The 25,925-nt window shown below is 36.9% G+C and overlaps 2 protein-coding genes across 5 annotated transcripts in view; one reads left to right on the forward strand and one right to left on the reverse strand.

The window, feature by feature from the left end:
* The first annotated feature begins 350 nt into the window (after window positions 1-350).
* LOC133866632 (amino-acid permease BAT1 homolog) lies at window positions 351-2,926 on the forward strand. Its single transcript, XM_062303220.1, has 6 exons — window positions 351-470; window positions 638-817; window positions 1,179-1,298; window positions 1,405-1,596; window positions 1,701-2,189; window positions 2,286-2,926. Exons 1-6 carry the CDS (start codon window positions 360-362, stop codon window positions 2,775-2,777), a joined length of 1,584 nt encoding a protein of 527 aa, XP_062159204.1. The 5' UTR covers window positions 351-359; the 3' UTR covers window positions 2,778-2,926.
* Window positions 2,927-3,705: 779 nt separating this feature from the next.
* Window positions 3,706-25,925, reverse strand: part of LOC133867059 (protein translocase subunit SECA2, chloroplastic) — a 28,318-nt gene continuing 6,098 nt past the window's right edge. The window contains exons 1-33 of one of the 4 annotated variants that reach the window (XM_062303736.1): window positions 23,992-24,338; window positions 23,768-23,902; window positions 23,610-23,679; window positions 23,453-23,517; window positions 23,235-23,355; window positions 21,622-21,713; window positions 21,277-21,342; window positions 21,038-21,102; window positions 20,876-20,963; window positions 20,668-20,733; window positions 20,413-20,528; window positions 19,991-20,081; window positions 17,404-17,487; window positions 17,205-17,297; window positions 16,996-17,091; window positions 16,823-16,908; window positions 14,838-14,916; window positions 14,587-14,700; window positions 14,330-14,425; window positions 14,198-14,261; window positions 13,777-14,066; window positions 13,524-13,579; window positions 11,677-11,794; window positions 10,520-10,600; window positions 10,224-10,303; window positions 10,087-10,141; window positions 9,939-10,008; window positions 9,629-9,833; window positions 9,402-9,525; window positions 4,799-4,873; window positions 4,538-4,723; window positions 4,057-4,297; window positions 3,706-3,954 (exon numbers count right to left, since the gene is read on the reverse strand). In XM_062303736.1, the coding sequence (XP_062159720.1) occupies window positions 4,559-4,723; window positions 4,799-4,873; window positions 9,402-9,525; window positions 9,629-9,833; window positions 9,939-10,008; window positions 10,087-10,141; window positions 10,224-10,303; window positions 10,520-10,600; window positions 11,677-11,794; window positions 13,524-13,579; window positions 13,777-14,066; window positions 14,198-14,261; window positions 14,330-14,425; window positions 14,587-14,700; window positions 14,838-14,916; window positions 16,823-16,908; window positions 16,996-17,091; window positions 17,205-17,297; window positions 17,404-17,487; window positions 19,991-20,081; window positions 20,413-20,528; window positions 20,668-20,733; window positions 20,876-20,963; window positions 21,038-21,102; window positions 21,277-21,342; window positions 21,622-21,713; window positions 23,235-23,355; window positions 23,453-23,517; window positions 23,610-23,679; window positions 23,768-23,902; window positions 23,992-24,174 (3,189 nt within the window). In that variant the 5' untranslated portion in view covers window positions 24,175-24,338 and the 3' untranslated portion in view covers window positions 3,706-3,954; window positions 4,057-4,297; window positions 4,538-4,558. Of the gene's footprint in view, window positions 3,955-4,056; window positions 4,298-4,537; window positions 4,724-4,798; window positions 4,874-9,401; window positions 9,526-9,628; window positions 9,837-9,938; window positions 10,009-10,086; window positions 10,142-10,223; window positions 10,304-10,519; window positions 10,601-11,676; window positions 11,795-13,523; window positions 13,580-13,776; window positions 14,067-14,197; window positions 14,262-14,329; window positions 14,426-14,586; window positions 14,701-14,837; window positions 14,917-16,822; window positions 16,909-16,995; window positions 17,092-17,204; window positions 17,298-17,403; window positions 17,488-19,990; window positions 20,082-20,412; window positions 20,529-20,667; window positions 20,734-20,875; window positions 20,964-21,037; window positions 21,103-21,276; window positions 21,343-21,621; window positions 21,714-23,234; window positions 23,356-23,452; window positions 23,518-23,609; window positions 23,680-23,767; window positions 23,903-23,991; window positions 24,339-25,554; window positions 25,916-25,925 lie in introns of those variants that run through there. The other 3 variants (XM_062303735.1, XM_062303738.1, XM_062303737.1) reach the window with 3 other exon arrangements.

Genomic DNA, 25,925 nt, shown 5'->3' on the forward strand with positions numbered 1-25,925 from the left:
GCGAGCTACCACTAAATTCTGACGAAAAAACAATAATCTGACTATTTATTTTTTTTAAAAAAAAAGAAAAAAGAAAAAGAAAAAGAAAAAAGAAGAAGAACAAATTAATTACTGGAAGAAAGACGACCGGCCTACCTCAATAGTCATTAGTTTGACAATAAGAAAAACGGCCGGCCTAGTAAATATTGAGAAACGTTTGTGGGGGCCACCTGATGGTTTTTATATGTAGGGGTCCAAGTTGATGTAAGAAGGTTGTAATAGAAAATTAGTATCACCATGTGACTTCAAATTAATAACATGCATGTTTTGGTAGTTGATTACACAATCTATTGACTATATATATATATTGACGCACATATATGGCTTTCAGAGAGGTGCGTGTTGGCGTGCATCCAAGAGCCATGGAAATGGATTCTGGAGAAAAGCGTCTCAATGAGCTCGGATACAAGCAAGAACTCAGAAGAGAATTGGTATATATATATATATATATATATATATATATATATATCATATCATTCTTTTTCTCATGATCAGTAGTGTAGTTATGTGTATTCAATTGTGTTCTTTGACTTGTTTTTAGGATTACTACATATCACTATCAGGATGTTCTTGATTTGGTACAGTACTACTTTTGCAGAGTTTATTCAAGACATTCGCAATAACTTTTTCGACCATGGCATTTTTCGTTGGAACTCCACTGTACGGCCCTAGCCTGCTTTATGCTGGCCCTGCAAGCTTGATATGGGGTTATGTTGTCGTTACATTCTTCACCTGGTTTGTTGGGTGCGCCATGGCTGAGATATGCTCCTCCTTTCCTGTATGCTTTCTTCTTCTTCTTCTTCATGTTTTTATTCTTCTTCCATCTTCTTCTTCTTCTTCTTCATGTTTTTATTGAAGATGAACAAAAGAACTTTCAGTGAAAGAAAGATATTTGGGATGAGAAAGATCGAGCACTATAATCATGCTAATATCAGGGTGGGAATTGAAAGAAGAAAAAAAACGAAGCCCTGGCCTGCAGCTTTCTCATCCGGCCGGCACACACTTTGAAAAGCTCTTTTGACTTTGTGAGCATTGCATGTACTCTTCTTCCCGTGCATGACAGCGATATAAAATTCTCTCAATTTCCTTTATTTATTATGCAACTACTCTTGATTTGGCTGCGGAAAATTTAATTACAGACAACTGGCTCCCTTTATTTTTGGGCTGCCCATTTGGCTGGACCGAGATGGGGGCCATTTGCATCTTGGTGCTGCGCTTGGTTAGAAACCATCGGTCTCGTTTCTGGAATTGGCATACAGGTACTACTACTACTGATCAGAATGTCGTCGCTAATATTGAATCTCTAATGATAACTGGCTGTTGTTATTAATTAATTAGAAAGTTTGTATTTCTTGTTGTTATTAGGCATACTCAGGAGCACAGTCATTGCAGATGATAATACTTTTGTCCACAGGGACAAACAAGGGTGGAGGCTACTTCGCACCAAAGAGTGTTTTTTTGTTCATATATATTTGCCTAACCCTCATATGGGCAGTGCTCAATTCCTTCGCATTACAAGTCGTAGCATTCCTCAACGTAATTTCTGTATGGTGGCAGGTGGGTGTGTGTGTTTTTGATCGATCATCTTTGTGCACACTCTAATTATTGCTTAATTATATTTATCAGCTAGCTGATCACATGTCATGATCAAAAGCATGCAGGTGATCGGTGGATTCATTGTAGTCATAGGTCTTCCTCTGATAGCAAGCCCGACACAGTCAGCATCGTATGTGTTCACTCATTTTGAAACATCTCCCGAGTCAACCGGAATCCATAGCAAACCTTATGCAGTGATTCTGTCGGTACTTCTAAGCCAATACTGTTTGTATGGCTACGACACTGCAGCTCATCTAACCGAGGAAACCAAAGGCGCCGACAAAACTGGTCCGCTGGCCATTCTTTCTAGTATAGGAATCATTTCAGCCTTCGGATGGGCTTATCTTTTAGCTCTTACTTTCAGCATCCAGGATCCAGCCTATTTATATGACCCAAACAATGAGACAGCCGGTGCACTCGTTCCGGCACAGATCATTTATGACGCATTTTATCGAAGGTATCACAGTGGCACTGGAGCCATCATTTTCCTCTGCATCATTTGGGGAACCTTCTTCTTTTGTGGGCTCGCCGTCGTAACTAGCGCTGCTAGAGTAGTAAGCAAACTGAAAATCTCTTTATCTCTTTATCTCTCTCTCTCTCTCTATCTCTCTCTCTCTCTCTCTGAATGTATATTTTGCACTCCTCTATAGGTTTATGCTCTATCAAGGGATGGAGGAGTTCCATTTTCACGTATCTGGATAAAAATACATCCAAAGCACAAGGTTCCAACAAATGCAGTGTGGTTGTGTGCGGGCATAACCATTATAATGGGACTTCCCATCTTGAAACTCAACGTCGTTTACACCGCCATCATTTCAATTAGCACGATCGGATGGGTGGGTGGCTATGCTGTACCAATTTTTGCGAGGTTGGTGATGGACGAGAAGAATTTTAAACCAGGTCCCTTCTATTTGGGTAGAGCAAGCAGGCCAGTTTGCTTGATAGCTTTTCTGTACATATGTTATACATGTTCAGTCTTTTTATTGCCAACTCTTTATCCTCTCCACTGGGACACTTTCAACTATGCACCTGTAGCCGTTTCCGCAGCATTGACAATGATAATGCTCTGGTGGGTCTTGGATGCAAGGAAATGGTTCAAGGGACCAGTAAGGAATATTGACCTACAGAATGGAACAGTTTAAGAGACACAAAGAAACAAGAAAGTTGTAACAGATCTAGAAGAGCAGTATATTAATCTTCATATATCTTAAATAATTCTCTTGCAATTAGTTCGCTCTTTGCATACTGGTTGAATGGAGCAATAAAAGTGAGCTTTATACTTGGCTATAAAGACGTTGGATTCTCTTTATTTCAAGTGAAATGAAAGAAGAGTTCATTTCAAGATCAAGATTTGATTTTATAGATCTAATGGTATACATGGTGTGAATATGTTGCCATATCATTTAAAAATCTTGAATGATGTGGCATCATGTGTACTATTAGATGCAATAAAATAAAATCTCTTGACCATAAAATCGTTTATCTTCATTTCAGTTAAAAGAGAGAGTTGTTCTGAACATCAACTTCTAGTCAACAAACACGATCAATTCTGTACGAGTAATTCTAAATGTCATATAAGTGTCTATCAAAAAATGAGGTAACTTTTAAAATCACCATTGGACGTTTGATTAAACAAATTGTGATTTTAAAAGTCATCTCATTTTTTTTATTATGAACACTTATATGACATTTAGAATTACTCATACTGTAGAGGCAATTGGTTGAGTTGAAGCTGATCAAATTTAAAAGGATGATACATGTTGACAGTTGCACGACAGTGTTAAAAAGATAATAAAATATGTGAAGTATGAACAAGAAAAACTATGACAGTCAACAATGTCAGTATATAGAAGAAAAAATTATGACAGTCAACAATGGCAGTATAAAAATATGTGAGGTATATACAAGAAAAACTATTGAAGTCAACAATGGCAGTCCACCTACGTGAGACAGTGGCTTTTGTCATAAAAGTTTTGACAGTCAAATCTGTAGTATGCCACCGGAAAAGGGATCTTATATGCGTGGTGTGGTCAGGCATTTGATTTTTACAGCTGAGCAGAAAAGAAGCCAGAAATTAAATATGTGAAGTATGAAATTAAATATGTGAATTATGTAATTAAACATAATTTGGCCGAAACATAATTACATAGGCAAAGAATGTATCACGACGATGATGCATGTGGTCAATTTGTTGGCTCAATCTGGAGCCAATCATGCACTGCTGCTGCTAAACCCCGTTTCTCTGAATTAACAAAGTTATTTGGCCCAAATCTCTGATCATGTGGATCAACATATATTATCCTGAACTCCCTTAGGTTCCTGCCAGCCAAAAAAAGAGTAACTCTCACTGCAATACCCCAACTCTAAATCCACAAAAGGGTTTAAAGGAACAAAAACAAAAAAAGAGAGAAATTTTATTACCCCAGTATCCGGGAACATCAAAATTCCCTATAGTGTGGGATAAAACTTGGTTTGAGCTTTTGTTCAGAAGACAGACAAGCACCAGCAAGCGCAAACGATGTTATCTTGTAAGTGAACTTTTACCAATCCATTGCAGAAGTTACAGGACCATAGAAGAACATCATCTAACTCCCCATAATATCCTGCCGAGTCACACCACTGCAGGAAGAAGATCATCCTGAACTCCCCTCCCCAAATCATCCTGCCAACCAATAAAGAATAGTTCTTAATCTAGAGCATGATATGAAACATTAATAGGACCAGTTCCTCATAGAAAAAGAAAATGAAGACAGGTTGCCACCGTTTAGTTCATACTTAATTTAATAAGGAAACCAACTGACTATTTTTAGACTAACAGAAACAGTGAGTTCACAAGATCTTATGATAATTGCTATTTGAAAAACGAACAGAAACTTGGACAAAAGCAGAAGCTCATACATACAGCGTGAAATTTATTCTGCTTTTATGATACAAATAATTCTTGGGACTCCATTGGGGATGACCAATAGCGCAAGAGCGATTCTACAGTTAGCCTTCGAGTTGCACCGAGCATTGAAATGAAAAATCGACACCCATCAATTTTGTATTCTTCAAGAGGATTCCTGTGCCCAAAACTCCTTACATTTACCTGTCAGAAAATTAACTTAAGCCCGTGCTTACAGGAAAGTCAAAGAGAACAAATTAACAAGAACATATACATTACCGCTGAGCTAAGCCTGTTCATGTTTACAAGATGATCCCTCCAAAAAAGATCTAGAGTCTTAACAAGAACGGCTCTCTGTGATTCAAATTTTAAAAAATTAAATAAATAATAATAATAATAATAATAATAAACAACAACAATTAAGGAAATGAAAAAGAAAAATAAATTTATAAACTTTCTTGAAGCGGGAAAAACAACAATTAGCAGCACTTTCAAGGGAAAACAGATCCTAGGAATTGACAATTTTATCATCAGTTATTTTCCCCATTCAAGGTGTTCCAAAAAGTCATTACAAGAATTAAAACAACTTGACTATTAATTAGTAAACGATAGTTCACCATATTCATATCTCAAGGGCTTTATACCATCAAATGCTGGAATATCTACTTGCTGTTGTTTTCTTTCAGTATTGTTGAGACAAAAAGCATGCAAACTCCAGTCTCAGTTCAAGCTCATTTATTGCAATTGATCTGGTGCCAATTACATAAAACTTTAAAGTAATAACTAATTCCAGACCCTATTTACATCAGAAAAATCTCTTTTATTTGGTTCCACTCATGAATGATGCGCAATTCATGATTAGTTAGTGTTACGTGCGCAACCCCAATGGGGAGTCTGTTGATTTGCTTCTCGATTACATGGTCGCTAACAAATTTCAGTCCAAGGTGTCTGCATTTTCAGTGTTTTCTGGGTTATGACAATGTCCTCAATGATTTGAATCTGGGAGGCGTGGGTGGAAAGAGCGAGGGAGGTATTGAATAGTGAGCCACACCTTTGTGCTTTGACGAGGAGCATACAGAATGAGCAGAACAACATAGCGTTTTAAGGCTTTGAGATTATCCTGTTCATAAGCTCAAGATGTTTTTCCTCCGACCACTTCTTTCATGACTTTCATTTCAACCTAGCTCCGAGTCCTCAGTTTTCTTAAGAATTTTTTTTCTACATTTTAGTAGTTCTAAATTTGTCTTCTTGGCAGTTCTAATTTTTCATTTTTTCTATACCTCCCGAAAACGCTCTCTCCCATAAAAAATCTCCCTCTGTAAAGCCTCCCTAGATCTCAGCCATGAACTCCCTGATGCACACCACCCTGACCTAAACAACTCATCTTCAACCTCTTTCTGCTTTCTTCCTTCCCTATCCTTTGTAATTTTTTCTGCTTTTTTGTTTGGGTTTTTAAATGTCAGGTCTACTGCACTCCCTCTACCTACACCAGCCATGCACCCCTCCTCCATCATCACCGGTCAACCCTCCTCCCTCCACCAATTCCTGCTGCCGCGCAAGGGCTGCACGCGCCATTGCCCATTTTGGTTCCATCCAGCAGATCTGGAAGCTCTCTACCCCTGCTTCTATGGCTCTCTTCTAGTGGAGCCCTTTTTGTGCAATGAAATTCTATATCCAGATCCGGACCACAAAATACTTTGTCCTCATTGTTATTTGTCTTACAGTCCTTGGAGGAGACTTATTACTAGTTGTTCAATTATCTCTTAGTCTCCCCGACCCCTTCAGAAACTGGGCTGAAACTATGAACTTTTGGGAGCCTTCAGCTACACCAACCACCTCCACCATGGGTCGCTACAACCAGCACTGCTGGCAACTTTCCCTGGGCTGTGGAAAGGACCTGCTTTGGATGCTGCAAAGGATGGAGTTCTTTTTTGGTCTATTGTTTTGGTTTCTATAATTTTCTTGTTTAGTTTCTGTATGTTGTTGTAGTTCTTGTTTCAATTTATCTATTAAAAAAAGGCTTTCTATACGATCTAAATATTAGAACTACAGCCCTCTTACTTTTTTGAAAAAATTTATTTATTTATCAAAAAGAGCAAAGAAAAAAGAATAGCTATTCATAGATAAGTAAATAACAGGATACATTGTCAACCAATTTGATGCTTCTATAAAATTGGCTAACTTAGATGTCGGGTTGCTTCTTTGCCTATGACTTATTTGGGTTTGCCGTTGGGTGCTTCTTATAAGTCCACCTCTATTTGGAATGGTGTTATTGAAAAAATGGAAAGGAGGTTGGCGGGTTGGAAGCGGATATATTTGTCGAAGGGTGCCCGGTTGACTCTTATTAATAGTACGCTCTCCAACATCCCCACATATTACTTATCATTGTTTCCTATTCCAGTGAGGGTGGCTAATCGGCTTGATAAAATCCAAAAGGATTTTCTTTGGGGTGGCATTGGTAACGAGACCAAATTTCATCTAGTAAATTGGAACAAGATTTGTACACCTTTGCATGTAGGTAGGTTGGGAGTTTATAATTTCATCCAGTTCAATCGAGCTCTCTTGGGTAAGTGGTTGTGAAGATATGGTAGGCAGAGATAGGCTTTATGGCGTTTGGTGATTGATGCCAAATTTGAGAGTTTAAAGGGGGGGTGGTGTTCGAAAGAGGCTTCGGGTTCGTTTGGAGTAGGTGTATGGAAACATATAAGGAGGGGTGGGAAGAATTTCGTAATTTTGTTCGTTTTGAACTGGGGAATGGATCAAATATTAGTTTTTGGCAAGATTGGTGGTGTGGGGATAGATCCTTGAAGCAATGCTTTCCAGCTCTTTTTAGTATAGCAAGGAATAAAGACGCGACGGTGGAAGATAATTTGGTGGTGCATAATGGTGTTATTCAGTGGAATGTTCTCTTCACGCGACAAATCCAGGATTGGGATGTGGATATGGTCCTTTCTTTCTTCGATCGTCTATACTCCATTTCGGCTCGACATGGGGAGGGTGACAGGTTAGTGTGGAATCCCTCTAAAAAAGGTTTTTTTGAGGTGAGATCCTTCTACAAAGAGCTTATTAGGAAAGATGGCCCATTTGATCCGTATTTCCCTTGGAAGAACATTTGGCGTGTTAAGGCTCCAACAAGGGTGGCCTTCTTCGTTTGGTCAGCTGCTTTGGGCAAAATTTTGACGCATAATAACTTGCGTAAGAGGAAGGTGATAGTTATTGAGTGGTGTTGTTTATGTAAGAAGAGTGGGGAGTCTATTGATCACTTGTTGCTTCACTGCGAGGTCGCCCAGGCTCTTTGGAGCTACGTCCTTATTTTATTTGGGGTTGAGTGGGTTATGCCACGTACGGTGTTGGAGTTGCTGAATAGTTGGGGGGCAGCGATTGGGGGTGGTCATGCTATAGAGGCTTGGCGGTTAGCTCCGTTGTGCTTGCTGTGGTGTATTTGGAGGGAGCGGAATGCTCGACTGTTTGAAGATGTAGAGACATTCATGGTGGAGCTACGGAAGCGGTTGCTCAATACTTTATTTTTTTGGATGGCGCCCCATCATAGTTTGAGTGCTTTTACTTATGTAGACTTTTTAAATTTATTCTCTGTTCATCCCTTTTAAGGATTCTCTTGTATACTTCTCGTGTATAAGGGTTGTGCCCCTTTGCGCTTTTTATAATATAATTGCAATTACTTATCAAAAAAAAAAAATTGGCTAACTCATGAAAGGATGTCAACCTCAGGATTACGATACTAGGTTTCCTCTTAGTTCTTTCTAGTCAAGTAACAGTCGCATCTTATCTTTGTCTATATGTTATTAATAAACATAAGATATTTCTGACTCCATCCTTAAAACTAGGGTCTGCCATTATAGTCCAATAATTATAACAACTTGGAGTACACAAGAATAAAAGAAGTGTCTTTAATTAGAATTTTTTTATTAACTACTAATTTTATTTGGAAAAGTAAATTTAAACTCATATGAAACTCTACATAGCTTATAATTTACAATGCTAATCAAATGGTACCTAAATGAGATACAAATTCCAGAATCAAGCCAAGCTGCCATAGCAACTGTCTCTGTAGATAGCTACTTTATAGAGTAATGCGAGAAACTCAAAATATTGTAGATAGAACTAGCATTTGAGCCATGAGATATACGTGATAAATGGAACTTAAAAAGACATTAGTAGAATTTAATACCATGCTCAGAACTAATTTACAAATATTTTGGTAACATAAAGTTATTGTTTTCATGTAAAAATTGAAGTGCTTTAAATTAATGAGAAAAGTTGGTGTCTTTTGTTCATTTTCCAAATGATTAATTTTCTCAATAAACAGGTAATAAAATATGTGGGTAATGTCATGTGGTTAAACTGTATTTCCCATGGCATGTACTCATTCCAAAGGCCACTGACTTATTTGAGATGCCATATGGAGCAGAATACCATCCTTTCAATTACATGGGATGTTCAAACAATCTCCAGAAGTTTTCTGATAACAACAACCAAGTCCAATAGCTGGACAAGAACTAGCTGAAATAGTGCACAGAAGAAAAATAGGCAGAACGTCAATATTTCTATGATGAAAGTTTTTAAATTCTCCAAATGCAAATTTGCAAAATGCAAACTTGAACAAAACTGCAAACTCTAGGCGAAAAAAGAGGGAAAGTATGAAGACGAACAGCCAAAGTTCGTTATATTATAAAGATAACAAAACCCAGATTGGCCAAAAAGAAGACAAATTTATGAAGTTACACTACAACTCTCCTAGGTCAAGTGATTATAGTTCGCAAGTGAATTACTATCAGCTCTTGTTGGTGTAGGTCAATTTTCACAAATAAACCAAGCTTTTATTCCATCAGAAATAGAACATTAAAAAAAGAAAGGACCTTACCTCAATTTCCTTTACATATGCATCAGTATAACCCGATTCTTGAACAGCAGTTAAATATGAAGCAATTAGAACATCTCCAAGGTACTTGCGGAGAAGATTTATAATAGGCCGGTACCCTCCATTCCTACATTATATATAACAGTGAGACCTTGAACTTGAGAAATTTTAAAAACAACAACAACGAAAAGAAAAGTCTCAATTATACATAGATTATCAAAACTACTCACGTAGTCAAATCATCAGAGCATATAGCGAGCCAACGTTTTAATGAAGAGCTCTTCCTGCGTACTCCTCTAAAGGAATTTGGAGGTTTTGGCAATTTTGGAAGGTAAAAGTTGTCAATATCAATTGAACTGAAGTCATGTAGTTGCCCAATAGAATCAAGTAATGCCTCCTCAGTGATCCCTGCAAATGAGTCTTCAAAAATTCCATCTGCTGAGGATATATTTGGACAAAGAATATCATCATTTTAATTTGAAAATTGAAAAAGAAGTGCAAAGAAATCCAGGACCAAGTAATTGTTATACATAAGCTCACCATCCAATAGCGGCCCCGAAATTGAGATGAACTCCCTCAAGAGCTTACCCAAGCTCCAGCTCCTGGGATGCTATCAAACATAAAAATAAAAAAGGCTATGTAAGCGCACAGCAGTATATCCAACATCCTACAGGGATATCTCAACTACCTTCAGCGGATCAACATTTCCACAAACAATTTCATCCACCACAGCTTGCATGTACCTATAAGGAACTTTTTCAGAGAACTCAAAAGAATAAAAATATGAAAACAAAAATTCAGTACTGAGAACTGAAAGGCACTCACTGAAGAATGTGTTGGGAACAACTTTCACTATCACCCGTTAAAATTAATTGCCTAAGGTCGTAGACATGCTTTCGTTGCACCTGAAATGAGAAAACCAAACAATTTACCGAGCTACTGATAGATAACTAGAAGATTTTTTTAGTTCAATTTAATAAGTCGATTAAAGATCAAAAGATCTGTCCTTTTAATTTAGAAAAATATTTATATGAAATAAACTATTCACACTTTTGCAATGCAAAAGTAAGTTATAAGAAAGAGATGTGCATAATATCGAGAAAAGGCATTGCCATGCAGACCTCTAATACTTCATCAAACTCAACCAAGCTCTTTCTTATGCCGAAGAAGAACTTCTCCACATTGATTTGCAAGGCCAAGAGCTAAACATTTTGATCATTCATGTTAAGAGCAAAAGGATGATAAATAAACTAGAAAACATAGTAAAAAGAAATAGAGAAATTTCCCCGAAAGTTCCTGAGGACAAATAAGCTGCTACGTTTCTAATTTTGATAATTAAATGTTCGAGTTTTAGCTTGTGACAAATAAGTCATTCCATCATATTTTCCATCTAGCTTTTAACGGAAGACTTGTCCGTTGTCATCTTCTCCACGTCAATTATGCCCAAAAAAAATTAAAATCTAAAAAAACAAAAAGGTGGATATGGCCAGTTGGGTGGGGGTAGAGGTTGGATCTACAACCCCAAAGGGGGAGCAGATCTCCACCTCCACCTCTGCAGGGCTAGAGATCCACCCCTGTAAAAAGGGGGGTTGAGGGTAGCTTTACCTCCATCCACCTTTGCAGGGTGGAGATTCACCCCCACAGAGGGATCGGGATGGAGAGCTCCACCACCACAAAGAGGCGGGGGACAAGCCACCTGTCACCCTCTACAGGGGTGGAGATCTACCCCTGCCCCTTGTTGCAGGGATGGATCTCCACTCCACTCCTATAGAGGTGGGCGGAGGTGGAGCCACCCCCACCGCTCCCTTTATAGTGGTAGATCTACACCCCCACAAAGGTGTGGGAGTGGAGATACCTTTGCATCACCGTAAAGGTGTGGAGACCTGCCCCCCTCTGTCGGGTGGATTTGCAGCATCCACCAGAGGTGCAGGGTGTAAAGAGTGGTGGTGGGGGGCAGAACTCCATCCCCAACAGCCCATCACTACCCTTTGTTTTCTTTTTTGCAGGTTTTTTTTTTTATGATGACGTGGATCTAGTACATGTGGCACGTTTTTATTGGTCTAACATGGAGAAATAACAGCTGGCAAGTCTTCCATTTACAAAGTCAAAATTTGAACCTTTAATTGTTAAAATTCGAAACTCGAGCTCTTATTTGTCACACGGGAAAAACGGAGAAACTTTTGGAACAATTACCCAAATAAATAAGCAAACAATTCAAGGAAAAGGTATTCAAGAATGAGTGAATGAAAACATCATCAGGGACAAGTTGGACCATGACCTGCTTTACAATTGCTTGGCCCTCAATTGGTATATCCTCGTCATTTGTAATCTTAGATATAATCCTCACTGCCCATTCAGTATCAAAATTAAACTTCTGAAACATTTCATCCTGCAAGCTGTCATATGAATACAATGGTATGAAACTTTAGCTAAGGCACCTTTGTAAAAATAAGAATAACAAAAAGTAGATTATCATATTTACATATACCTACTTCCCCCCCCCCCCCCCCCCCCCCCCCCCCTCCCTCAAGTTAGAAGTCCACCCTTCTTGAACAACATTACAATAAAATATCACATATTGACAGGTCATAATATGATCTCTTTCCTTGGTCCACCCTCGGGTCCTTCACAGGCACCGGCGGAATATCACTCAACCCCTTCAATGTTGAACCACCATACACCTGCCGGGAGACTATACCCCTAATCCCAACGTCTACAATCGAATCAAAGAACGTTACCACCTTTCTCAACTGGGCAACAAATATGCTCTACCCTTTGCCTTCTCAGCCCTCTGGAACAATGATGAAGCACCACCCTCCATATTCCGCCAACACCATGTACCACCCATGGTATTCGTGCGCCTTTGCACAATGTAAACCCCGCTTCCAACCCTTACAATCCAATAAAAATCCCTTAACTTCTCCCTGTTTATCATCTCCTCCAACCGTACCACACTACTCTTGCCCAAAGCCACTGCTCGGGTAACCCCTCTACCTCTCTCGATAATACGTAAACCCATCGACCCCTTTTCTATCGGCAACTCAAAAGTTTTCGTATCAACATAGAAATAACTCACATAACCCATTGCAATCGGACAAAACTTAAAGCTGAACTAATACCTAAATCGGATCACCCCACAAACATCCCATGATCCTACACACGTAGCCCTGCTTCTTCTTCTTTTTTCAGAAGGTGGTTTCATAAAACGTACTTCTTGACTACAATAATCTAAGAACTTGAAGATTTAATCATAGAACTGAGCCACCCTTTTCAGCTATGTGTTCTTCAGTTCATTATTATAGCTGACCATAGTCATATATATATATATATATATATATATATATTTTATAAATAATTCATTTCACTGAAAAGGCAGAGGGGCGCAACCCTCGTACACATAATGTATACAAAGATAAGGCCCCACTAAAGGCGAAAAGAAGAACAAAACTCTACAAAAAGAGATAAGTTAGAAAATGAAGAAATATTAAAAGTCCATGTCTGATTAAAGAGAGATTTGACCAAAATGTTCTTGAGCTCGTCCTTCGACTTTTCATGATCTTCAAAACATCTTGCATTCTGCTCTCTCCATATGGTCCACATTAAGCACAAAGGGGCTATTCTCCACACAGCTAGAACTGAACGAGTACCCACCCGACCTCTCCAACAAGCTAACAAATCTATCACTCTTTCAGGCATAACCCATGTAACATCAAAAAGAGTAAAAAGTGCACTCCATAAGTTCCGTCCCACTTCACAATGAAGAAGAAAATGATCCATAGATTCTTCGCTCTTCTTACACATGCAACACCATCCCACCACTATTAATCCTCTCTTTCGAAGATTATCCAAGGTCAGAATCTTGCGAAGAGTTATCGTCCACACAAAAAAACTCACTCTCGGAGGTACTTTAACTTTCCAAATACTCTTCCAAGGAAAAGAAGAAACCCCCGAAATAGATAACTCATGAAAAAACGACCGCACCATAAACTTCTTCTTCTTTGAAGGAATCCACCGAATACAATCCTCCCCACCTTGTCTCCATATGAGAGAATACCAAACCCCCAAAAAAAGGCAAGCACCACCTCTACCTCCCATAAACCATTACAGATGGATAAAAACCATTACCTCACCATAAACCGTGTTGATCCAGGATCCCCTTGCCTTCCTGCTCTTCCACGAAGCTGTAGAAAAGTATCATCATTAATGGATCAAAACCATGTCTAAAAGAAATACATAACAAAACCAGAAAATTCTCCTTTTCTTTAATGAGTACATTTCATTGAAAACACCTGAGGAGGCACAACAGAAGTGCACAGGGAGTAGCCTTAGATCTATAACATTTGTTTTCACTGTAACATCAGTGCAGTTAAGGACTTACCTGGTTATCTATTCTCCGAGATTCATGCAAGGATGTCCCAATCACATGAAGCCCCCCTAGTTTTTTCACCTCAGACCCTTCTTGAGAACAGTGTACTTCACAATCCTTCAGAACTGACAGATAAGCTAGTGCTATAGTAGGGCCCAAAGGGTACATCTCAGACTCTTCATCAGCAAGCTTTTCTATTTCTTTCAAATTAATTGATTGACTCATTTCCACAGCGTCTGAGATCAAAGATTTTGCCTTCTGGTAGGTCCAGCTCTTACCCTCACTTTTGCATACATATTTAGCTGGGTGATTCAGTTGAAATGAACAGAATACATCAAATTATAGAGACATGCGTATCAAAGAGTAATATGAATACAAATTTCATCCAAAATGAGTTTGGAGTAATATATATTTCAAGTGTAGAGTCACCAACCCATTAGGGATGTCCTAGCTAGCAGTGCTGATGATGATGATCCAACCTTTACCTTTGATAATACCTGCACCAAAAGATTGATTAGATGCAGAATTTATTCTTTAGCACCACTTAGGGACCACAATGAATCACCTTTTGTGAAATTGTCTCGCCATCAACTTCAATATTAGGAGCTTCTCGTGTCAAAGATGAAAGTAAGCTATCCTCTATAATTTCTTTTGCAAGCATCTTTATAAATCACAACCAGAAAGACAGCAAGTTATTTTGTGCTCATCATCAAAGTAACACTCCAAACATCAAAATATCGACCTAAAATAGATATATATGCATAAAATGTTCATCATAAGTAACCAAGACATTGGCCACAATTATCTAACAAGCACACCTACTTTTGGATTTCCTCCTAGGATTATATCAGTGCCTCTACCAGCCATATTTGTGGAGATGGTGATGGCATATTTTCGCCCTGCCTGGGCAACAATTTCAGCCTCCTTTCCAGCATACTGACGAAAAGCAAAGAAACAGAAGTGTAATGAGAGTATACATAAATATAAAAGAAATACCATCTAATGAGCACTGGAGCCAAAAATGAAAAATGTGCATTTAACATAAGGTCATAATGAGTTAAATATCAACAAACCTTGGGTCGTGCATTCAGGACATTGTGAGGGATATTCCATTCCTTCAGCAGATCAGACAAATGTTCGGAATTCTCGACACTGCATCAAGAAGATGAGAATTCTAAGTCATAAATCAGCTGCCTTCTATAGTATTCTAAAAGATGATAATTAACCAACATTTTCAACCTTATCAACATTGTAGCTTACATGTAGGGAAGAGATATCCTTATTCAAACTAAACCTATGTAGCGTCTAACAGCAAAAAGCATCACTAATGTTGCTTGATGGGAATAAAGGAAAGAACTAATAGCATTAAATTACTATACATGACAAGTAGGGGTAGCAATTCGTGTTCACATATCGGGTTCGGGCTGTGTTGAGACATGATATAAGACTATAATGGTTAAGCCCAACCCGGGCCATTAATTAAATGGGTCAAAAACCCTTCAACCCTAACCAGCTAATTTTGTGTTAGGTTCATGTTGGGTTCACGAGTCATTTAAAACATTGTCAGTCCTAAATGTTGTATATCTGGTTCAGCTCATGTCAAAACATGAGTATAAGACTATATAGGTTAACCTTATTCCAACACATTTAATTAAACGAGCCAATCCCCTCAACCCTAACTCGCTAATTTTGTGTCGGGTTTGCAGGTCGTGTCAAACATTGTCAGCCTTAATGACAAAGGCATATTATTTCCATCATAAATCGTTGTTCAAAAACCAATAATCTAGAAAGGAATGCATTCATATTCCATAACATGTTTATCATCTTGAAATAAGGTATGGAATGCCATGCTTTTCCTTCCTCCTTTCCTTTAGTCAATTATGTCTTAATGTCTTAACAAACAGAAGATAAATTCATAAAAGAAATAAGTTCTACTATTGGGAAAGGATCCGCTCATGCACTTTTTTTTTTAAGAAAAAAAAAAACCCAATTTCATTGAAAGCGTAAGGTGCCCCTAAGTATATAGAAAGAAACAACCTAACTAGAAAGGGCAAAATGAAAAAGAAAATCACTAAAACTAATCGATAGAGGAGACACATATGCCGCCGTCCAAAGATACAAAGTTTCAAACAACATAAAAATAATTTCTCCCATAGTCCTCTCTCCCTGTTCTCAAAATTTTTATCATTCTTTTTTTGATAAGTTTTCCCTCCATAAACACCAAAAGAGGCATGTAGGCATCATTTTCCATACTGCAGCACTCTTTGGCCTGCTAAAGGACCATTAGCAATCATGCAGATCAATAACATGTCTAGGCATAACCCAGAACATCCCAAAACAATTGAAAAAACGACTCCAAATAGGGGAAGCCACATCGCAATGAAGAATAAGGTAGACTACAGATTCCTCTTGCACATGCAACATCTGTCCATCACGATGATGTGCTGCCTTTTAAGATTATCCAAGGTGAGGATCTTGCCTAGAGCCGCCGACCATACAAAAAAAGATGCCTTTGATGGAGCCTGAGTCAACCAAACACTCTTCCAAGAGAAGCTGCTACCTTCCGAAGAAGCTAGAGAGCAGTAGAAGGATTTAACCTTGAACAAACCTCTTTTCTTTCTCTTGATTAGTTTATTATTCAAAACAAACCCTTTCAAGATTAAACTTCATAGTATCACATGAATATCAACATTATCCTACTTGGTATTGGCGGAAGGCCTCATGAGGATATGGATAATCTTATTGTTCTGACCAAGTTTTTATGTCATCGAAATTTGACTCCCATTATGTGTAGAAGGGCTGCCTTTCCACAGAGTTAAGGCCCTTGTTTAAGGGGTAGAAGCCATCAATATATCTTAGAACTTTTTTAGCCCCCTCCCACTATGTTCTGCACATATAGTGCAGGCAGCATGAAACATCCAATATATTGTACCAAAGTCAAGTTATAAACAATGAAATACTAGGATATAAATCATGGAGGCAGATTAAATTAGCCATACACAAAGCCTAGTGCAAGCTTGTTAAATAGGGCATATTGACAGGCAAACCAGAGATTCACCTAGTGGTTCCAACTAAAACAGGACGGCCCAATCTAAACATGTAAGCAACCTCTTGACGAACATGTTCCCATTTTCCTCGAGCAGTCTAAAATAACATACAACCCAGAGCATTAGTCAAGTTGAAATAAGGCAAACAGAAAACAAAACAAAGTATAAAAGTTGAATGCCCTACAGCAAAAGCTTGGATGGGCAAATCTTTACGAATATTTGGAAGGTTTGTGGGCACTTCAATAACTGGAATCTTGAACATTTTCAAGAACTCTTTCTCCTGGAATGATTAAAATGGAACTCTTTCATGAGAACAGCATTAGGAAAAACTAGCAAAGAACTAATTCAAAATATGGTTAAATACAAAGTTAGAATCCATATTAACGTCCATACTTCCGTTTTTGCAGTCCCAGTCATCCCTGACAGCTTTGGGTAAAGCTTAAAGAGTGATTGATATGTGATTTGCGCCACAATAACTGAATCAGCCTAGCAAGTGCATAAATATTATACTTAAGATCACGTAAGGTCAATATAAATCATGATAGTGTGCAGAACAAACTTCATAATCAAACTAATAAAAATCAATGTATACCTGAATCTTCAGACCTTCTTTAGCCTCTACAGCCTGATGAATCCCATCAGACCATCTCCTCTTTTCTTCAACTCTGCCTGTCAGCTGCAGATATTTTTTGAAAATTTCAATTTAATTGAACAATGAGATTCCTTCAAAACCTATTTGCCAATGAAATATGCCATCAACATCATCATGATCACTAATTTTGCCAAAGTTTTTAAGCCAGAAAACTAGGTAAGAACATGATTTATACCCATAAAAGTATATGTATACATACATACATGCATGCATGCATTTGCCAATGAAATATGCCATCAACATCATCATGATCACTAATTTTGCCAAAGTTTTTAAGCCAGAAAACTAGGTAAGAACATGATTTATACCCATAAAAGTATATGTATACATACATACATGCATGCATGCATGCATGCATGCATACATACATAGATATATATATATATATATACGTGTATGTGTATTATTAAATCACCATTTATCTTAAAAACTCAAGCAGATAAGAAATAGTGGATTTTATTATTTAGACTAATATTCTAACAATCCCTTTCCTGTGTAGACCCAAACTCTCCCTCAATAAATCAGACCCAACATGTAGAATATTTGACTGAAATGGGAGATAAATTGTGGAGCCAGGATTCGAACTCATAACCTCCATTGTGATATCATGTTAAATCACTGTTTACTCCAAAAGTTTAAACTTATAGAAAATGGTGGATTTAATTATTTAAATTAATATTCTAACACACACAAATATATATATATATATATATATATATATATATATATATAGCAGCTATATGCGAAATGATAAATTTGGAGAAAGTGTACCTCCAGCAAAAGGAAATTGCCATAGAGCCTTATATTTGAGATATATGAAAGGAAATATAGAGTAACTTATATTTGAGATTTCCAATGACTTCTTTGTAGCTGTTAGAATTAAAACCCACAAAAACAATAAAATTTGAACTGAAGAGCATAACCACAATTTTTTTTTTTTTATAAGTAATTGCAAAATTCATTAAAAAGCGCAATTTACTGAGAAAAAGCAACTAAGATGCCTTTTTTTTTTCTTTTTTCTTTTTTTTTATAAGTAAATGGCTCCAAGGGAGGGGGAATATGCCAATTCTACAAGAAGGTTTCGGAACTTTTGGGACATGGTTATCTATAGTCTGCCCAAAGTTCCATTCCCTTAGAAGGTCATAATCTGGTGATAAAACTTGTGCCATCAGAAGTATGAGCTCCACTCATTTAAAACGATAGTTACTTTCCATCTTCATGGTATCTTTGAGACAGCTTCCACATCCAATTTTAGCACCACTTTATGAATCATTTTCCTCGAGCAAGATCTAGACCTAGAATTACACTCTTAAATGCAGGTATCTGATTTAGTCAGTGCCCTCATAAAAGGAAGCCCTCATTTTCCTGAACCAATTCTTTGCTGGAAGATTACCCAAAAAGTATTTGCCTTTAGTTTTATAGGTGTATTTTGTCTTTCCTATGCTTTTAGAAACAAGGAATAGTTACAATGAATCCTATCCAATAACATTTGGCCAGAGTTTAGAAGGATTATTTGGTCCAAATTTCCTTCATATTATAAATTAATAGGTCTGCTACAAAAATAAGATGAAATTTAATTTTGTAGCACTGGTATTGTAATTGCAAGAGAATGTTCATAAGGAAAAATGACGGTTGGGGTTCCATATGTAAATAGACAATGAAAACGGACTCCTAAAGTGGTCCCATATTCTAATAAGATAAAACAAAACCTAACCTTCTCCGAATTTCAAGGGCTTGAAGAATAAGTGTATACTTTAATAGTATGTTGCATCTGGAACAATCTCCAAAAGTCAAATGTTTCTTCGATTTGGAGGAGAAAAAAAACTATGGCTTTAACATGAATATTTTGTTTCAATTATATACACATCATCTCTAGTTGTGCTAGAAGATATTTCTCTTTAACTTTGATGACTTTCCTTTTCTTTTTCCTGAAAACTAGGAGACCCCTAGGCATTCATCAATACTTAAGCCTAACACATTTGATTTTTCTATTTTCCTGTTTCAGATATTTGTCACCTAATTGTCATTAAATATTAGTAAGCTGATTGTAGAGTAGTTATATTGGAGATTTTCCTTACCCTAATGTAAATGTCTAAGGACAATAGAATATATTAGGTAGACTTCAGCTTCAGAAGGGGCATTTAGGCGTGGATTTGGATTCTCAATCATTCTTCTTTGTAATTTTCTTCGTCTCAGATCAGTATGTGCCAGAGCAAAAGCCCGCATAATCTGAGAATAAAATTTGTGAACTTTTACTGTAGAAGAGTGACAACAACCAAAAGCTAAACATACAAAGACATAAACAAATAACAAAAGTTAGAACAAAAACAAATTTTTTTTTGAAAAGTAATTGCAATTTTATTAAAAAAAAAACAGCGTAAGGCGCCCCTAGTACACACGGAGTATACATGAAGCAAAAGCCTCATCACCGACCCGTCAAGAAACAACCCACAAAAACAATACAAGCTGATTATCTGATAAAGGAACATACTTAGAGAATTAAAATGCATAAAATCCCAGGCAATACCTCATTGATTATGAGAGCCTTCCCATCTCTAACAATGTATTGGACATCTCGCCGGTAGAATTCTTTAGCCTTCAAAGCATTCATCACAAACCTGTGATAATTCAATGTTAACTACAAAGTTGAAATTTAAAAGAAAACAACTCATAATTGTTAATGGATAAAGCAGCTGGTGTGCTATATGCATCCAATTCACTTCAATCACTGAAGGATTCTGAATCAAACAAAATAAGAGTTGTTTGAAACTTCCCAGGAAAAACAGAAAAAAGTTGGTTTGTAATTACTTGAAAGAACAAGTTAAAAACAGAACAATAGAGAATGGTACGAGAAAGAGACAGCAGGTAATGTTGATATTCCACACACTATTTGTCAAACACAGTAATAACATTACAGTGACAACAAAACCAAAAGAAATTCATGTTCACCTAGCCCAGGGATCATTTTCATCCCATAGGTCATTTGTTTCGAGAGCCGTCTCAGCAAGCGCAATCCCTTCCTCAGTCAACTCCACTGAATTATCTTTAAGCTCCACGTTGTAATGCTATCAACAAAATTGTATTAGAGGGCAGTTTAGTTTACATATAACATGATGGAACCAAACCACAAGTCTGCTGAACTGCTCAAGAACAATAATTTTGTAGCTTAATCAAACATAAGAAAAGAAAAAAGACTGGACTCACAAGGCCCTGCACAAGCAGCTCAGCTACTTTAGCAGCAACTGGATATCTTGCGGCATCTTTACTAGCCTGAAATAAAGAAAAAGGAAGGATAGTCTGTTAATAACATACTTCGTACTTCTATATATTTTACTGTTGTAAAATTTTAATATGCAATACTATAATTCGTAATTTTTAAAGAGCCACACTTATAAAAGCAGGCCAGCATTACCTCCCCACTGATTAACAAAGGATTTCTTCCTTCATCTATAAGGACCGAATCGACTTCGTCAACTATTGCAAAATGAAAGGGCTTCGGCCTGCTTTGCAGTGAATACTCCTAGTAGTCCAATAACAAAAATAAAGATGAACTTCAATTAATTATGAAATATACCATCTCATCACAAGTTGTCCACTATTTCCAGCAAGATTATCTCGCAGATAATCGAACCCAAGCTCCTGCCAACATTCAGAAAAACAACAAATCAGAAACGAGGAAAACAAATAAAGGGTATACAGGTCAATAATCAACTGCATGAAAAAAATTCAACAAGATTGTTAATAAACCATTGTAAAGCCATAAAACACCTGCAATAAGCATCATAGTACTACATAAACATGGAAACTACTTACTGAATTATTGGTGTATGTTATATCACATCCATAGTTGGATCTTCGCTGTTCAGCTGTCATCCCCCTCTATATATGCAAGCAACAAAGATCAAAGCTATATAAGTTGCAATATAGATGTGCATTTTAATAGTGATTTACAGATGTCTTTATTGTATACAAATAACTTTACTTGGAGTCTGGGCCAGCCCTTATGTCCCCAACAGAATATCAGTAGGAACCAGGTCCTAGCCTAGCTTACCCCTGCACTTGCTTGAAAATTTTGCATGTACTTATAGGCAATCACCTTTTGTTTTCTTTTTATCTCTTTTTTCCTTTTTTCCTTTTGCTGGATTCACGGAAAATTACCTGAATTAGACCCACAGAAAGACCTAAGAAACGATGAACACGACCCATCCACTCAGCATCACGTTGAGCTAAATAATCATTGACAGTTACCACTGTTGAGAGAGAGAGAGAGAGAACCAAAAAACATCATTAGAATGACTTCAGGACAACCAACACCATAATCAGCATTAACAAAAGAACCCAATGCATTATCTGTCCTGCCAAAACTTTGAAGCAATCATAATCTTGTGTAAAAAAATCATTTCTGCAAGACTTTAGCAGAAAGAATTTCAAACAATCTACCAAGAAGTTTAGTTCCTATAGAGAAAGAGACACTGACCACCTATCATGTCTGCTGTTTGCTTTCATTTTATATGCTTCTGATTATTATGTTCCTACATGTTTAAGAAAAAAATCATGAGAAAAAACTCACATGCACATGCTTTTAGCAGCCTTGACTTAAAATTTACCGATATATGGGACTTCAAGTATTTCTCAAAGATTCTCCTATCTTCCAAAATCTACTTAAAATATACAATAGTCATTCAGGAGCCTGATATCAGTGAGGTTGGGAATGCCAATACAATCAACTGTCTGCATATGCCAAAGTGAAGTTCTCATAAATTATATTGGGCTGGCAACTTTCAATTTTTTCTGATCAAATAAAATAAAAGTAATGCAGACCACATACATGATCTTGCGTTAAATATTTGGCAAAAATAAAGGCTAGAAAAGAGGTCTATCTAGTGCTTCTAGTGGAAACATATTAAATAATATTACATACCTACAAACTAAATGCTCACCCCGACACTTGGGTTTTTGTGTTTCAAATATTATTCTTAAAGAAAAAACAATATGATAGCAGCTTCAAACAATGGCAAGAGGGGAAAATGTATGTTTCTATTCTCGTTGAACAGCATGGAAGGAACAAATCCATCCGACTTCTTAAAAAAATTTCTTTCAAAACAAAAAATTCTTAGGGTGGATATTTATTAGTATCTTGATGAAAGGTTTTTCCTGGCAGACAAACCCATGCTTTATTTGGTAGCACTTGGAAAAGCTAATGTTAAGTTACCAAATAACAAATACTTGTTAAAAGGAAGCTTGTTTGGATGTCGTTTTTACCATATTTTTCCAGTATGAGAAGGAGTACATGAAGCATTACAGTCACAGTAATGTAAAGCGACTCTGGTGTTATCTTATTTTCAGGGAAGTGTTTCTATTGCAAGAAACAAAGCAAGTGAAATGATCTTCAGATGCAGTTAGGTAGAAACATTGGACCAATTGGTTTAAAGAAGAAACAAACTTAATCATGAGTTCCTATCAGGAAATGGCTTCTTACAAAACAAATGGAGCCTCAAAGGTAGATGACAGAGAGTAGAAACTCCTCCCATATTGAATTGTTTTCCCCATTATCATTATTATTTGTTGTTAGTCGTCGTCGTTTTTGTTATTCCAATATCCCTTTGGATTTTCCCAAGCACATAAATTCAAAAATTTGCACGTAAAAAGTATATCAACCTAGTTCTAAAATTATGCTTTATTACCAGCATGTAGTAACTTCCCGTAACATATTCTAATTTCTCAAAGAAACTTAAAACCATCAAACAAACAGGTTATAATAAACCACGTACCATGAACACCCTCACCAGTCAGGGCATTAAGATATGCTGCTAATGTGGAAACCAGTGTCTTTCCTTCTCCCGTTTTCATCTCGGCAATAGACCCATCATGAAGCACCGCTCCACCAATAACCTATCATTGGAATTGGAAACGTATATAAGCTTATTGACATATTTATGTGAATACTGACGTAGCAAAATGCGTGGTTGTGTGTGTATAAGACAGAGACCTGCACATCAAAATGCCGCATTCCAAGTTTCCTTCTTGCAGCTTCACGAACAACAGCAAATGCCTCTGCAAAGATTAAATTAAACAAACATTGACCATATTATAAAATTCATTTATCTGCAAATTTGAAACTCAAACAGAAAAGCAGATTATTTAACCAGCTTGAATATCGGCAAGCGTCTCCCCATGTCTTATTCGACGACGAAACTCCACGGTTTTCGCAGTTAGCTACAACAACAAACACAAACCCGTTTATACAAAAAAACACCAACTAAAGAAATTGCAGCTAAGCGAAAACCAATTTGAACCCAGAAACCTGCTCATCCGAGAGCCTCTGAATATGCGGCTCGAGGGCGTTCACGGAGTTCACTAGACGGTAATAGTCGCGCACAACCCATTGGTTTAAGCTCGTGTAATCACTCCACGTCTTAGTCAGAAGACCCAAATGGTCCTAAACGGGAAAATAAAATAAAATTAGTGGTGAAAAATATAACATAAACATATTGTCAAACATATGGTGGTCGTCGAGCAGAGTAGAACCTTGACGGACGCTGCAATAGGCGTATGGGCCACACGACGTCGTGGAAGCCGATACAAAGAAGAAGCAGAAGAAGGAGGAGGTGCTAGAGTGAGAAAAGGTTTCGTAAGAGAGAATGCGGTAGTTCGTTTGGGAGGATTTGGGGGGAGGAAAGAGGGGTTTAGGAGAGCAGGCACAGTGGCCATGAGTGTGGAGAGTTGTTTTCTCGTTTGTACGCTTCGGGGGGCTAATTAAAAGTAGTAAGCTCAAAATTCAAAAACTAGCATCACCGACCAGTTGTTTCCAATTTGCATGCACACGCAGTGTATCTGCGCGACTCTCTAGTCTCTACCAAGTATTTACTGTTTGAACTCGGCTCGAGCTTGAAATTGAGCTTAAGCTCGAATTTTTAGTTTCCAATTTTCTCTTACTAGGCAAATTAAGATTAATTTTATATCATAAAATTTTATTATTATATATATATATATATATATATATATATATATTATTTTAAAACTATCATAAATATATATATTATAGATAATTATTAATACATTAAAATTATAGAACATTCAGAAGGATTTTTATTACAAGACTTCCGGGCTTATTCTATATTCGTTGTTGTTAGAGCATTTATAATGGCCTCTTCATAATTTTTTTAAATTTAACTCAAAAATCTACTTTAAAGGCTTTGGCTAATCACTTTTTTAAACCATCAAACACATACTCTAATTTATAAAAGACTCAAAGACAAAAGGAGAAAGGAATACTTAATTCTAGAGATAAGCTTTCTTAAGATTTTACAACTAAAAAGATTAAAAGAGCATTTTTTCAATTGCGTTAGAAAATGTAGTTTTTGTTCATAAAAAAATAAAAACTTGAAAAAAGCTTTTTAGAAAAACCCTAATTTTCAAGTTTATTTCAAAAATTGAAGATTTATTTCTTAGCGTCATTCCAAACAAGCTCGAAGGCTTATAGTCTTTTGAATTTTGTCTTTTAACATTTTTTAACAAAAAGGGCTGGCCTTTATTGTTGTTATTGGCATATTGATGACATACAAATTATTCCACCAGGCTTATCGCATGTTTTATCTTTATAATTACTGCCAACTGACAAATCATCTTTTTTTTTTTGCTAGCAGAATGCAAACTAGTAGATTCTCTTTTACTTTTGACGAATAAACCCCATTAAGTTATTTATTTTTTATATGGCTTTTAGTTGGAAAGAGAAGTCTCCTTGATCATATTCAAAGTTGTCTTTTTAAATGATCTCTCACAAAACTAATCGAGTCATTGACCGTAGTCTAGTGAATTCCCACAATTCAAAAGATGGTTCCCAATAGGTTATAGGATGTGTTACGTTTGCAGAGTTTTTAAATTCATGCTCTTTTTGTTTTCTCTGATTAAAGACACTTTTGTATACTTTTCGTACACTAGAGTTGCGCCCCTTTGCGCTTTTTAATAATATGAGATTACTTATAAAAAAAAAAAAAAAAAAAAAAAAAATTAGAATGTTTTTGACTATTATAAAAATAAATAAATAAATAAATAAAAAATATATTGTAAAATTAGAGCTACAAGCCATGCACAAAGACTGCCCGAACGTGGGTAATTGCATTTTAGATTTACATCAGTTTATGTATACATCAAGATCTTCACTACCACTTGTCACAATGAACAGATATTTGTGTTGTATGAACAATAGTTTTCAGTCTACCTCCTATCTGCAGTATGAGATGTGTTCATGTATCTTGCCTGTGGAATTTCAAGATCTGGTACCAGCCAAAGACTACCAGATCTATCAATCAGCTTTCAGCATTACACTAGCATTGCACAACTCAACCATACAGTGAAGTACTGTGGCTGCCAAAGCACTTAATCCATCACAAAAAGCAAATCAACAACAGCATACCAGGTGACACCAGGATCACTTTCCATAATAATACACCTGGAGCAAT

The sequence above is a fragment of the Alnus glutinosa genome, chromosome 4, assembly GCF_958979055.1.
Source record: "Alnus glutinosa chromosome 4, dhAlnGlut1.1, whole genome shotgun sequence".
Classification (NCBI taxonomy): domain Eukaryota; kingdom Viridiplantae; phylum Streptophyta; class Magnoliopsida; order Fagales; family Betulaceae; genus Alnus; species Alnus glutinosa.

What these genes read in the sequence shown, in the direction of transcription:
- LOC133866632 (XM_062303220.1), top strand. Translation starts at nt 360, where the DNA reads ATGGCTTTCAGAGAGGTGCGTGTTGGCGTGCATCCAAGAGCCATGGAA. An exon ending in AGATATGCTCCTCCTTTCCT is followed by an intron (nt 818 to 1,178) that starts GTATGCTTTCTT and finishes ATTTAATTACAG; the next exon opens with ACAACTGGCTCCCTTTATTT. An exon ending in TTTCTGGAATTGGCATACAG is followed by an intron (nt 1,299 to 1,404) that starts GTACTACTACTA and finishes TGTTGTTATTAG; the next exon opens with GCATACTCAGGAGCACAGTC.